The 15,455-nt window shown below is 41.0% G+C and overlaps 1 protein-coding gene across 1 annotated transcript in view; it reads left to right on the top strand.

The window, feature by feature from the left end:
- Positions 1 to 9,342, top strand: part of jhy (junctional cadherin complex regulator) — a 94,566-nt gene extending 85,224 nt beyond the window's left edge. The window contains exon 8 of the mRNA XM_060846736.1: positions 9,097 to 9,342. Coding sequence (XP_060702719.1) covers positions 9,097 to 9,309 — 213 coding nt within the window. The 3' untranslated portion in view covers positions 9,310 to 9,342. The remainder of the gene's footprint in view (positions 1 to 9,096) is intronic.
- Positions 9,343 to 15,455: the final 6,113 nt, after the last annotated feature.

Genomic DNA, 15,455 nt, shown 5'->3' with positions numbered 1-15,455 from the left:
AGAAACACTTAAAACATTGAAATGCTATTAATTTATTTTAACTGAATCTCAAAACACACACTAAGTCATTGCATCTGATTTTTTTTTTAATTTTGCGAATTTCTTTTTGATGAGTGCCATAGGTGAGACTTCAGATCATTTGCACCTCTGTGCTTTTAGTGCTCAAAAGTGGCATCCATAAGCATGCACAATTACGCAGTGAACTGCCAGTAGGAATCTGCAAGACAGGCAGTTCATAACAATATTCAGCATCAAGTGCTGATTTGACATCAGCATGCCATTTAGAGCTCAACACTTCAGCCACTAGACATTGGAAATGCTCACTTGATCCTTCCATAACAGAACTTGTGTACAATTTGACACCTGCATGATCTCTGCTGTTTGTTCTATCTAAAGGCCTTATTCTCATTGTCTCACACTGCAAAGTTCTGTCTCTTGTTATCTGCAGTGTTTTGGTATCTAACCTGGTAGCTGCAAACATGAAATCAATATTGATATATTTCCATTATTTCTGTTCTTTTGCAATTTCTCCATTTGCTGTCTTAGTTGCACCTCATTGGGAGCTGAGAGGAGAAAGGAACGAGGATACATTTCTGATATGGAGAGGGTGGATTCATGCCTTTCTGCAGATTGTAAATTAGAAGAAAGTACTGGATGATAGGTCCATTGTTGGGATGTTTCATGTGGTCAATGGGAAATTAGATGTGAAATGATAATTGACAAAAAAAAACAAATTTGTAAAGAGATCTCAGCTATCTGTAAGAATAATAGGGTGGTTATGGTAGGGGATTTTAACTTTCCAAACACAGACTGAGACTGCCATAGTGTTAAAGGTTTAGATGGAGAGGATTTTTTAAGTGTGTACAAGGAAATTTTCTGATTCAGTATGTGGATGTACTTACTAGAGAAGGTGCGAAACTTGACCTACTCTTGGGAAATAAGGCAGGGCAGGTTACTTAAGGGGAGCACTTTGGGGCCAGTGACCATAATTCTATTAATTTTAAAATAGTGATTGCAAAGGATAGACCAGACCTAAAAGTTTAAGTTCTAAACTGGAGGAAGGCTGATTTTGACATTATTATGCAAGAACTTCCAAAAGCTGACTTGGGCGCAGAAGTTCGCAGGTAATGAGATGGCTGGAAAGTGGGAAGCCTTCAGAAATAAGATAATTAGAGTCCAGAGACAGTATATTCTGGACTGGCTGGTAGGTGTAGGGAATGCTGGATGACTAAAGAAATTGAGGGTTTGGTTAAAAAAAAGAAGGAAGCCTATTGTCAGGTCTAGACAGGTCAGATCAAGAGAATCATTAGAAGAATGTAAAGGCAGTGGGAGTGTACTTAAGAGCGAAATCAGGAGGGCACAAAAAGGATATGAGTTAGCTTTGACAAATAGATTTAAAGAGAGACCAAAGGGTTTTTACAAATACTTTAAGGTCAAAAGGGTAACTAGGGAGTGAATAAGGCCCCTCAAAAGATCAGCAAGGCAGCCTTTGCGTGAAGACACAGGAGATTTTCCTGTGGAAAAGGACATGGAAGATATAGAATGTAGGGAAATAGATGGTGACATCTTGCAAAATGTCCATATTACAGAGGAGGAAGTGCTGGATGTCTTGAAATGCATAAAAGTGGTTTAATCCCCATAGAACTCACAGAAAGCTAGACAAGTGATTCCTGGGCTCCTTGCTGAGATATTTATATCATCAATAGTCACAGGTCAGGTGCCGGAAGACTGGAGGTTGGCTAATGTGGTGCCACTATTTAAGAAAGGTGGTGATACAATCTTATCATCCATCATCATTTCCGCCACCTCCAAACGGACCCCACCACCAGGGATATATTTCCCTCCCCTCCCCTATCAGCATTCCGAAAAGACCACTCCCTCCGTGACTCCCTCGTCAGGTCCACACCCCCCAACAACCCAACCTCTACTCCCGGCACTTTCCCTTGCAACTGCAAGAAATGCAAAACTTGAGCCCACACCCTCCCCCTTACTTTCCTCCAAGGCCCCAAAGGATCCTTCCATATCCGCCACAAATTCACCTGCACCCCAACACACATTATTTACTGAATCTGCTGCACCCGATGTGGCCTCCTCTATACTGGGGAGACATACCGCCTACTAGCGGAACGTTTCTGAGAACACCTCTGGGACACCCGGACCAACCAACCCAACTACCCCGTGACTCAACACTTCAACTCCCCCTCCCACTCCACCAAGGACATGCAGGTCCTTGGACTCCTCCATCGCCAGACCACAGTAACACGACGGCTGGAGGATTAGCACCTCATCTTCCACCTAGGAACCCTCCAACCACAAGGGATGAACTTAGATTTCTCCAGTTTTCTCATTTCCCCTCCCCCCACCTTGTCTCAGTCCCAACCCTCGAACACAGCACCACCTTCCTAACCTGCAATCTTCTTCCTGACCTCTCCACCCCCACCCCCAATCCGGCCTATCACCTTCACCTTAACCTCCTTCCACCTATCGCATTTCCAATGCCCCTCCCCCAAGTCCCTCCTCCCTACCTTTTATCTTAGCCTGCTGGACACACTTTCCTCATTCTTGAAGAAGGGCTCATGCCCAAAACGTTGATTCTCCTGTTCCTTGGATGCTGCCTGACCTGCTGCGCTTTTCCAGCAACACATTTTTAGCTCTGATCTCCAGCACCTGGAGTCCTCACTTTCTCCTAGCAAAGTTAGATATTATGGAATAGAGGGAGAACTAGCCATTTGGACACAGAACTGGGCGGTACGGTGGCACAGTGGTTAGCACTGCTGCCTCACAGTGCCTGAGACCCGGGTTCAATTCCCGACTCAGGCAACAGACTGTGTGGAGTTTGCACGTTCTCCCCGTGTCTGCGTGGGTTTCCTCCGGGTGCTCCGGTTTCCTCCCACATTCCAAAGATGTGCGGGTCAGGTGAATTAGCCATGCTAAATTGCCCGTAGTGTTAGGTAAAGAGTAAATGTAGGGGTATGGGTGGGTTTCGCTTCGGCGGGTCGGTGTGGACTTGTTGGGCCGAAGGGCCTGTTTCCACACTGTTAGTAATCTAATCTAATCTAAAAAAAAACTGGCTCAAAGGTAGAAGACAGAGGGTGGTGGTAGAGGGTTGTTTTTCAGACTGGAGACCTATGACCAGAGGAGTGCCACAAGGATTGGTGCTGGGTCCACTACTTTTCATAATTTATATAAATGATTTGGAAGTGAGCATAAGAGGTGTAGTTAATAGGTTTACATATGACAGAGAAAGCAAATCCTAGCAGGACTTTTACACTTAATGGTAATGTCCTAGAGACTTTGGAGTGTAGGTTCATAGCTCCTTAAAAGTAGAGTTGCAGGTAGATAGGATAGTGAAGAAGGCATTTGGTAGGCTTTTCTTTATTGGTCAGAGTATTGAGTACAGGGGTTGGGAGGTCATGTTGCAACTGTACAGAACATTGATTAGGCCACTGTTGGAATATTGCATGCAATTCTGGTCTCCTTCCTATCGGAAGAATGTTGTGAAACTTGAAAGGGTTCAGAAAAGATTTACAAGGATGTTGCCAGAGTTGGAGATTTGAGCTACAGGGAAAGGTTGAATAGCCTCGGGCTGTTTTCCCTCGAGGGTTGGGAACTGAGGGGTGATCTTATAGAGGATTATAAAATCATGAGAGGCATGTATAGGGTAAATAGACAATGTCTTTTCCCTGGCATAAGGGAATCCAGAACTAGAGGGCATAGATTTAGGGTCAGAGGGGAAAGATATAAAAGAGACCTAAGGGGCAGAGGGTGGTACATGTATGGAATGAGCTGCCAAAGGAAGTGGTGGAGACTAGTACAATTGCAACATTTAAAAGGCATCTGGATGGGTATATGAATAGGAAGGGTTTGGAGGAATATGGGTCAAGGTTAGAGTGGAAAAGCACAGCAGGTCGGGCAGCATCCGAGGAACAGGAAAATTGACGATTCTGGCAAAAGCTCTTCATCAGCCCATTCCTGTTGAAGGACTTTTGCCCAATACGTCGATTTTTCTGCTCCTCGGATGCTGCCTGGCCTGCTGTGCTTTTCCAACACCACCCTAATCTTGACTGTAACTGCCAGCATGTGCAGTCCTCACTTTCTCCTTTGGAGGAATATGGGTGGGTGTTAGCAGGTTGGACTAGATTGGGTTGGGATATCTGGTTGGCATGGACGCATTGGATCAAAGTGTCTGTTTCCGTGCTGTACATCTCTATGACTGTATAATAAAATGACAGATACCACGTTTCTCATATTGTAAAAGCAAAATGGCACTGGAAGCAGCTAGAGCTTTCCTGTGGATGGAGAAGGTATCCCTGACTAGTTTGCTTGATTTAACTAAGGCTAACCTAATAGAATATGCAAAGGACTTGAAGATTTTATTTCCTGCAGAATGGAAGAAAACATAGATAACTGAAATATTAGAACAACATTTGAGATTGATGAAAATACCTGAGTCAATTCAGTTTGTGGAATTCTAATGGAGAGGAGTAGTTGGAAATGGAATTCCAAGAACAAAGAAGGAGAATTAAATTTGGGAAGGACCGAAAAGGAAATCCAGGTTGTTCTTCGATAATGCGATGTTGCGTTTTTGTGCAATCACGTATCATAGAAAAATCGCATTTTAAAAACAGTGCTTAAATTGGTTCCAATGTAATTGTGTTGTCGCCAACATATGGTTTAAAAGTTTGGGCTTTAGAAACAGTGCCCCCATTTGGTCAATTGTGTTACAGCTAATTCGCAGTAATGAACTGCGCATTATAGCAGAATGACCTGTAGAAATTTTTAAAAATTTGAACTTGAGAAAACTGTTAACAAGTATTTCAGGGAAGAAAAACCAAGAGAGAAAGGGAATACCAATTTAGAAACCTGAAGATTTAAAAAAAATTTGGATACTGAGAAAGGTTCAGACAAGGAAACCCTGAGCCCAATCCAAATTCCAAAAAGGAGATTCTCAAATTTGTACATGTTCTCCTAAAATTTGTGGTAAAGGATGTTCAATAACGTGTCAAAACAAATGAAGAGACTGAAGGAAAACTGGACATTGCTCATCCAAAGTAAGTAGTTAGATCATAACTCCAGAGAATGTTCAGAAATTACTCGTAGATAGGATTGACTAACTCCTGGGTAATAATTTGATGGGAATGAAAATTGTAGCTTCACCCAGATTGCAGAAAGACTGAGTGAGGTTAACAAAATGGAACAGCTACAGGAACAAGTTCCAGGTATTTTTCCTTTGTGTGTGGTGAGCAGAGCAATAGCTAAACAAAGTCAATCACCAGGGATGTGAGAAAGAAGATCGGATATGAGAATAACATCTTCAGACCTGCCACTGACCGTAGCAACCCCAGCAATGACTGTCCCAGTAATGATAATCACCATTTCCTTCATGGGAACTGGACATGTGAAGAACCTCTGCCCTGCAGCTAGTTTCTGCTGCCTCCTGTTTTATGCAACCTTATTCTGCATAAAAGAGGTAAATGTGCCAATGTGTGCTGTGCAGTTTTCAGAACTGCAAGAATGCAAATGTCTGAGACAGTTGCAGGGCTGGAGGAGATGACATAGGAAGGAATTAAACCATGGATTTATTTCATTACATGGATGAGGACTTTAAAATTGAAACTTTGCTGTTGACAGGAAAACTGGTGCAAATTAACCACAGGTAGCAAGTTGTAGTTGATGTCATACTTACATTGAAGACCAACCAGATATGTGTCAGAAAATTCAACAAGGTATCAAAGACATGGCTAAACATTTTACCAATAGGCGAGCTAAGGCAGAGGTAGATTTGGGTAATACTGGAGTGGTGGAAATAAACAGTCTTAGAGATGGCACACATCTGTGTTCAAAAGCTTATATCAGGCTCAAATATGACATCAAATTTGTAATCAGTTTGGTTCAACCTTGAGATAGTTAACAGGATAGACTACAGCCATTACAGGGACAAGAAAATAACTCCAATCTTTTGAATATTTACTTGGAGGAAATTTCTGCTTATCTAGCCCTGGATATCAGATAAATGATTTGCCGATTTAAAAACTGTGAAGGGATCCAAAAGAATGATGATGATGTAGAGTGCTGTTAGGAGAATACATATGCTGTGTTTTAATTACTGAGGAGTATCATCTAAACAGGTAGGTGGAGACCAATGATAGGTCTTTAGGAAATGCCGGAAATAATCGTATGGTAGTGGGAGAGAAGCCATTTGCAAGTGATTCTCTGGTTGAGACTGGACAGATAAAAATGGAACTAGGCGAGTTCAATTCAAGCCAGTTGAGCAGTGGTGGAAAGGCAGAGGATGATGTGGTCAACTATGTCAAAGTCTGAAAGCAGGGTAAAGAGACATAGTTTAATGTAGTCACGCCATCATGTCACCAAGTTGGCATGTTGCCTACAGTGCATTGAACATCAGTGGAATAATTTCACACTGTGACACTGATACCTGTTTTAGGGTCAATTGAATAATATATTGTTTGCAAAATATGACAAAAGTCTAGGATTTCTGAAGAAAAATCAAATCAGATTTGAAACATTAGCTGTGTTCCTCTCTCCACAGGTGTTGCTAGACCTGCTGAGTTTCTCCAGTATTTTTTTGTTTTTATTATGTTGGGCGAGATTTTTAACCTATTACCTCTGGAAATGGATAAAAGGTGTCCTAATTTTAATAATCCTCTACCATTTTATCAAATGTTATTTTACCTCGTTTTGTCTTGCATGTCTGTTTTAACCTCTAAACCTTGAAAAGTGACTTAATACAGTGAGACTAATTCATGAATAGACCTATAAGTAAACCTAAATGTCTAGAAAGTAATTAATTTGCTTGACATCATTTTGAATGTTAGAATCTTGTCATATAAAAAGAAGTCAGCAACCAACTGCTCTGGTTCTTTGAGAGAGCTAGTAAATTAGCCTCACTCCCCTTAAATAAAAATAGAAAATGCTGTATATAGTCAAGTGGACTTCAGATAAATGGTCAGGGACCTTAAGTGTTAATTCTGTTTCTCTAAGCAGTTACTGTCTGACGTACTGTCTGACAACCTTGATGAAGGGTTTATGCCTGAAACGTTGACTCTCTTGCTCCTTGGATCTGCCTGACCTGCTGTGTTTTTCTGCACCAGACTGTTCGACCCCTACTCTCCAGCATCTGCAGTTCTCACTTTGTCCTACTATCTGACCTGCTGAAAACTTCTAAAAAACAGAAAGTTTTCTGTTTTCATTCAGATTTCCAGAACCTACCCTACATTGTTTTTCTATTAGTTCCACTTCCTGACTCTTTCCTCAAGTCCTGAAATTTGCTATCTTTCAAGTTTGAAAGTTACTATTGAGACTGCTTCCTCCACACAAGTTCCACAAGTGCTTTAACCTCTCTGCAGTACTTCTCTGGTCACTTTACAAATTCCAGTTGCAATCTACTCTGCATAATGAAATGTTCTTGTAGAGAGAACCCTATAGTATTTCCACTTTACTGCACAAATAGAGAAAGTTTTCAATGAAAAATAGCAAAATATATTGCACAAATAAATTTATTTCTACAGTGGTTGCGATTGGAGTCCTTACTTCAGGAATCATGATATAGATGCCAGAAGAGTATCTATTCACTATTTAAGGAAACAGCTTCATGGTTTTGTGAAGGGCAGGTCGTGCCTCACAAACCTTATTGAGTTCTTTGAGAAGGTGACCAAGGAAGTGGACGAGGGTAAAGCAGTAGATGTGGTGTATATGAATTTTAGCAAGGCATTCCATAAGGTACCCCATGGTAGGCTACTGCAAAAATTACGGAAGTATGGCATTGAGGGTGCATTAGAGGTTTGGATTAGGAATTGGCTGGCTGGAAGGAGACAGAGGGTAGTAGTTGATGGTATAGGTTCATCTTGGAGTGCAGTTACTAACGGTGTTCCACAAGGATCTGTTTTGGGACCATTGCTGTTTGTCATTTTTATAAATGACCTGGAAGAGGGGCTTGAAGGCTGGGTGAGCAAGTTTGTGGATGATACGAAAGTCGGTGGAGTGGTGGACAGCGAAGAAGGATGTGGCAGGTTACAGCGGGATATAGATAAGTTGCAGAGCTGGGCAGAAAGGTGGCAAATGGAGTTCAATGTAGCTAAGTGTGAAGTCATTCACTTTGGTAGGAGTAGCAAGAAGATAGATTACTGGGCTAATGGTAGGCTACTTGGTAGTGTGGATGAGCAGAGGGATCTTGGTGTCCATGTACACAGATCTCTGAAAGTTGCCACCCAGGTAAATAGTGCTGTGAAGAAGGCATATGGCGTACTGGGCTTTATTGGTAGAGGAATTGAGTTCCGGAGTCCTGAGGTCATGTTGCAGTTGTATAAGACTCTGGTGCGGCCTCATCTGGAGTATTGTGTGCAGTTTTGGTCGCCATACTATAGGAAGGATGTGGAGGCATTGGAACGGGTGCAGAGGAGGTTTACCAGGATGTTGCCTGGCATGGTAGGAAGATCGTATGAGGAAAGGCTGAGGCACTTGGGGCTGTTCTCATTGGAGAAAAGAAGGTTTAGGGGAGATTTGATAGAGGTGTACAAGATGATTAGGGGTTTAGATAGGGTTGACAGTGAGAACCTTTTTCCGCGTATGGAGTCGACTGTTACTAGGGGACACAGCTTTAAATTAAGGGGGGGTTGGTATAGGACAGATGTTAGGGGTAGATTCTTTACTCAGCGGGTTGTGAGTTCATGGAATGCACTGCCAGTATCAGTGGTGGACTCTCCCTCTTTATGGTGATTCAAGCAAGCATTGGATAAGTATATGGAGGTTATTGAGCTAGTGTAGGTTAGGTAGGCTTCGGTCGGCGCAACATCGAGGGCCGAAGGGCCTGTACTGCGCTGTATTTTTCTATGTTCTATGTTCTATCAGCGTTGTTTGACAGCTTGGTGAACAAGAAAGATGCTTCCATGGATGTAACAGTTTCTTTCTTCTGCCATCTCAGGCCATGCCAGGTCTCAGAAATCAATTGTAAAAAAAGTCATTTTTGAAAGTTGATCATGGCAGTAATTCATAACAATTGTAAAACTCTACTTTGCAACCAAAATACAATGAATCATTTAAATGAAACTTGCCCTGTTTCTCTTTGCATAACGATAGGCATTGGAATATGCTAGAAACATCCAGAAACCAAAACCACTCGCAACTAAACCTGGGGATGCTAATGAGAAATCGGAAAGGAGTGAGTTCCCTGAACATAGTCAATATGCACAACTAGACCCATCACACAATATACTTCTTGCAATGCTGCAGCAACGACATGAAAAGGAGAAGCAAATTGTAGCAAGATTCACAGCAATGCATGTGAGCTGATGATAAGTGAATTTGTATTTCAAGTGGAACATCAGACATCACATGAATCACACAGGAGAAACTTTTATTACTATGCTATATATTGTATAATTTATAAACAATTACATGTTGTCATGATTTCACTGTTGAAATATAGTAAATGATGGGCTCACCTTGTATACTGTACAACAGTTGTGATTGAGAAAGTAGTGCAAAATTCTTTGTAAAATACTTTGCAGTTTGTCTTTTCAGGATTTCAAACTATTTAGAGGAGGGATGCGTTGAATGGACTTAGAGAGTTTTTCCAATTTGGCTTAAAGGTTTTGGTGGGGTTCCTATTTTTGAAGCTTGCTTTCTCACCAGAATTAAACTGATGCTTGTAATCTGCAGTCTTGTAGCTCTAGAAAAGTAAATTGTACATTTGCAAACCAGACATTAAGTGTGGCACCTAAGGAAACTACTAAAAGGTACAAAAGTCTGTTCAATGTTGAAGAAATCTTGCTAATTGAGGGCTTAGCCAAATTGATTGTGAACTAAATTTGTAAGTACTCTAAAATTCAAACACTTTTACAAATGACTTTGTACTTTCAATAATGGTTTAGCATTTATCCTTGAGACTAAGAGCTCTTTGGCAATGCCGTTTAAAAAATAATTTAAAAGCCAACAGCAAGAACTCAAACACAGAGGTTATCATGATTTTACATTATCATCAACTTCAAGGTTTGATTTCATTAAACAACTGCATGAGAATTATTACAATATTTCTCATCCTGCATTGTGTTTAACATCTATAAAAAGGACATGTCATGTAATTTTGCCATCTGCAATTAAAATGTGTATATAAATCTCAATCAATATTTATTAATTAAAAATTTCTAGGGTGTGATGCAGGAATAAGGGAGTGGAACTAATTGAATACTATTCCAAAATACCAAACCATGAATGGTGAACCAAATGGCCTTTATCTGTGCTGTTTGATTCTATAAATCCATAATTTACTAGAAAAAAAACCTTTAGAAGGATAGGAGCTCCTATATAAAGTAAATTACCTCAGATGATTATTCAAAATACTTTGTCAGTTTAATTTAGCTGAGTGCTCTGCATAACAATAATCTTCTTTGTGATTGATCTTAATATTGATAGAGATAAAGCCTATCAAGTAGAAGTCACAAACAGGTAGTGCTGGGGCAAAGCAATATATTCGGTTGCAACTGAACTCTGGCAACATTAAATGATATATCAGAATACACATTGTGTCTGACATCCACTCTGCCTGTTCTTGAAATAATATGTATGCACAACAGCAAGTTTATTGTTTCCATGTGATTTTATTTTTTAAGTGGCAGGTCAACTTGAAACTTGTTCTTTCTGTCTCCAGGCCCATACAGGTGTCTATTTTCCTTTGTTTGCTAATTTTAATGAAAAAGTCTGCATTTACCTGTGATTTATTTATGTTTTTAATTTAAAATAGTGAACAATAATATTGATCCCTGGTGTTTGAATAACTCCAGCTGACTTTAATATTCCCAGACTACTGCTGTAGGACTTCCTAACCCTCATTATTTTATTGCATGTATTTTGAAAATATTTCATTTATTACCAAATGAAGCTAAAACATACCATTTAATTGAATTAATATATTACTTTGCTCCTTGTAATACATTACTTCCCACTGAATAGCCCAAATATATCAGTTTCCTGAGTTGCCACACTGTTGCCTCACAGCGCCAGGGTTTGATTCCACCCTCAGGTAACTGTATGAGTGGAGTTTGCACATTCTCCATGTGCCTGCGTGGTTTCCTCCTGGTGCTCTAGTTTCCTCCTACAGTCCAAAAATGTACAGCTTAGGTGGGTTGGCCATGCTAATTTACCCATAGTATCTGGGGATGTGCAGGTAGGTGGATTAGCCACAGAAATACAGAGTGACAGGGATAGGGTAGTTCTCGGTGGGTTGCTCTTCAGAGGGTTGGTGTGAACTCAATGGGCCAAAAGACCTGTTTCCACACTGTAGGAATTCTACAGAAAATTATTCCCTTTGCCCTTCTAAACAGTCAGAAATTGGGTAATGCAATTGAGTCTACTGTAAGCAGACAGCATCTACAGAACAGATGAGGTTGTACTACCAGAATAAAGTTATTTTAACTTTGTTGGTCACATAATATCGATATGTAATATATGCAATAAAATATGCTTGTCCATTATGTATTAAATGAAGGATGAGCTTTTTTTTTACACAGTTTAATATGTATAATCTTTATAAATATGTACTAAATAGCATTTGCTTGTATCTTTAAGTTTCTTTTATTAAATTATGTCTAATTTCATAATGTTCAATCACCAACAGAGTGTACACTTGATCTGCAAGGTATACTAGTACTCGATCTTTACAAATGTCAATGATTTATTTAACCTAGGCAGTTCAACTATTCACTTTTTGTGATAGATGCCAGTCAGTTAAAATATTTTCTCCTCTTTGGCTGTCTATGCATCTTTATAAATTGAGCACAGGAGGCCATTAGTGAACTGTTTCAGTGCCACTCTGAAACTGAACATTAAGACAAACAGGAATGCAACTTTGGGTCTTTTATTACCTTTTCTACTTCCAACTTTTAGTTAAGCATAAAATTTCTTGACCATAGCAGCCCAGCTGAGATTATGAACTCAACACATATATAATCATAAGCATAAACTCACCCAATGTGAAGGAGCATGAGGAACCCAGTATAGTTCCCTGAAAAGTTTGCTAATTCACCCAGAGTATTTCAGTTCAATGATTTAATGTGTAATTTTGTGGTAACTTGTATTTTCTTTTTTAGAAAGTGCCTTCAAAACGAGCACAAGACAACATAATGGATTCAAACCAATCTAAAATCAGACATTTCAGGGGACCACCATGTTTAGTATTGAATTGAGGTACATGCACATCTATGCTGAAAACAGTCAGCTCAACCTTACCAATCCTGTCTCGTCCCCTGTACTTTCTCTGAATTATCTGACCATTTGTCTAATGTTCAGAAACAAAAATAGAAGTTGCTGGTAAAGCTCAGCAAGTCTGGCAGCATTTGTGAAGAGAAATCAGAGTTAATGTTTCGGGTCCGATGACCCTTCCTCAGAACTGATGGTACCTCGGAAAATGTTGGTTTGTATGCAGAAGCTAGTGTGAGGGGTGGGAGTAGGAAATGAACGATAGGTAAGGATAGAGCCCATAGAGAGACAAGAACAGTTGGACAGACAAAAGACTGGATAACGATCTGCATGGGAGAGTTAATGGAGATTGTTAGTGGCTAACAGTAGGTAGTCTATAATGGCATACTATGTGGTAACAAGGGCCTGGTTGTGTGGTAGGAGGCTAGGACATGGGGGAGTTCAGGCCCTAATATTATTGAACTCGATATTGATCTTGAGGGCTACAGGATCCCCAAGTGGAAAATGAGGTGTTGTTCTTCTAGGTTGCGCTGGAACACTGCAACAAGCCTGACAAAAGAAATGACCAGGGAACAGGGTATTGTATTGAAATGGAAGGCAACTGGAAGCTCAGGGTCTTTTTTGCGGGCAGAATGAAGCTGTTCTGCAAAGTGGTCACTCAGTGTACACTTCTTTCCCTAGTGTAAAGATAACCACATTGTGAGCAGCAGATCCAGTAGACTAGATTGTGAGAACATAGAACATAGAAAAATACAGCGCAGTACAGGCCCTTCGGCCCTCGATGTTGCGCCGACCAAAGTCTACCTAACCTACACTAGCCCAATAACCTCCATTTGCTTATCCAATGCCCGCTTAAATGACCATAAAGAGGGAGAGTTCACCACTGCTACTGGCAGGGCATTCCATGAACTCAAAAGTTCAGGTAAAGTGCTGTTTCACCTGGAAGGTGTGTTTGGGCCCTTGGATACTAAAGAGGAGGTAAATGGGCTGGTGTTATATGTTTAGTGGTTGCAGGGGAAGGTGCCATGGGGCTGAGGAGGGATGTTGGGAGTGAAGGAAAAGTGGACCAGAGTGTCCCAGAGGGAACGGTACTCTCGAAAGGTGGACAAGGGAGGAGAGGGGAATATGTATCTGGTGGTGGCATCTCTCTGGAGGTGGTGGAAATGGTGGTTGATTATTTTCTAGATGTGGATGCTGGGATGGTAGGAAAGAACAAGGTGAGCTTTATCACTGTTGCAAGAGGGGCAGAAAGGATGTGAAAGCAGAAGTGTGGGAGATGGGTTGGACCCAGTTGAGGGCCCTGTGGACAACGATGCTGGGGAATCCTTAGTTGAGGAAGAAGGTGCATGTTTCAGAGGCTTCCTTAACACAGTTGGCCTCAGAAACATATGTGACAGAGACAGGGATTGGGAAATAGAATGGAGTCTTTACAGGAAACAGGGTGCGAGGATGTGTGGTTCAGGTAGCTGTGGGAGTTAGTGGGTTTGTAGTGGATATTATTGGCCATTTCTCCCCAGAAATGGAAACAGCGATGTTGAGGAAGGGAGGAGTCAGAGATAAATCAGGTGAAAGTGAGGGCAGGATGAAAATTGGAAGCAAAATTGATTAATTTTTCCATCTTCACCACCTCCAGCAAGATGCCACCACAAAACACATATTCCCCACCCCTCCCTTGTCTGCAATCTGCATGGATTATTCCTTCTGGGACATCCTGATCTACTCTTCCTTCACTCCCTACAACCCCCACCCCACAACCCCACTGAAGCTTTCCCTGTACCACTGAAGATGTAACACCTGCCCATTTTCCTCCTCCCTTCTCAGTGACCAAGGGCCCAAACATACCTTCCAGCACTTCTCCCAATCTAGTCTACTGCTTTTGCTGTTCACAGTATTGTCTCCTCTATATTGGGGAAATAAATTGTACACTGGGTGACGTCTCCGCAGAACATCGACATTCTGCAGAAAAGACTGAGCTGGCAGGCTTTAACACACCACCCTTTTCCCTGGCCAACATCTCTGTCTAAGGCTTGTTGCAACGCTTCAGCCTACAGCCCTATGGACTCAATATTTAGTTCAATAATTTTAGGGCCTGAACTTTCCCATGCCCTAGTCTCCTACCACACATACCAGGCCTTGTTATCACATAGTCTGTCATTACGCATTAACTAGTGTTAGCCACTAACAGTCACCATTAACAGCTATTCACCCTCCCAGGCAGATTGTTATCCCCTCTTTTGTCTGTCAACTGTTCTTCTCTCTCTTTGGGCTCTATCCCTACCTATTGTTCACTCCTTACCCCATTTTCCCCACCCTATCTTCTGTATATAAACCGACATTTTCCTAGGTACCATCAGTTCTGAGGAAGGGCCATCAGACTTGAAATGTTAACTTTGATTTCTCTTCACAGATGCTACCAGACATGCTGAGTTTTTCCAGCAACTTCTGTTTTTTGTTTCTAATTTACAGCATCTGTAGTTCTTTCAGTTTTTGTCTAACATTCAGTACTGGATGAGCAGAAATTTCCTCTACCTATCTGTTGGGAAGGTAAAGCTTTTGGTCCTCTCCATAAATTGCATTCCTTAGTCACTGCTCAGATCCTTCTTGATAACATGTCTGAGACTGAAATAGATTGTTCATAATCTTTGCGTTATATTTGACTCTGATATGAGCTTTTAATGACATATTCACATCTTCACGAACACACCTACTTTAAACTCTCCAGCATCACCAGACTCTGTCTCTGCCTCAGCTCATATCGTGCTAAAACATTCATTCACTCTTTTCAGCCTGTGTTTAATTCCAATGCACACTTAACTGACCTCTCATCTTCCACCTTCCATGTGTTCGAAATCATTCTAAATTGTCCTGCTCATTTGCTAGCTCTCTTTCAGTCTAATTAACCGATAACCCCCATTCTCACTTATCATATGTTAACCCCTGGCTAAGCAATGCTGCCATTTTAAAAAATGTTAGTATTTATTCTAAATCCCTCCATAGCCACGTGTAATTGAATGTCAAATCAAGTAGCTCTAATAAAACTGGAATCAATGGGAATCAGAAGGGGGGACATCTCTGTTGACTACAGTCATACTGAGTACAAAGGAAGATGGTTGTGGTTATTAGATATTTGTCACCTCAGTTCCAAGACATCTCTTCCTCATGATAGTGTCCTAGACCCAACAATTTTCAGCTGCTTCATCAGTGGTTTTCCTTCCATCATAACATCAGAAGAGCGAGGTTTG

This window comes from Hemiscyllium ocellatum, chromosome 29, assembly GCF_020745735.1.
Source record: "Hemiscyllium ocellatum isolate sHemOce1 chromosome 29, sHemOce1.pat.X.cur, whole genome shotgun sequence".
NCBI lineage: Eukaryota > Metazoa > Chordata > Chondrichthyes > Orectolobiformes > Hemiscylliidae > Hemiscyllium > Hemiscyllium ocellatum.
The sequence above is the reverse complement of the archived record's forward strand: the minus strand, read 5'-3'. Positions and strand labels throughout refer to the sequence as shown.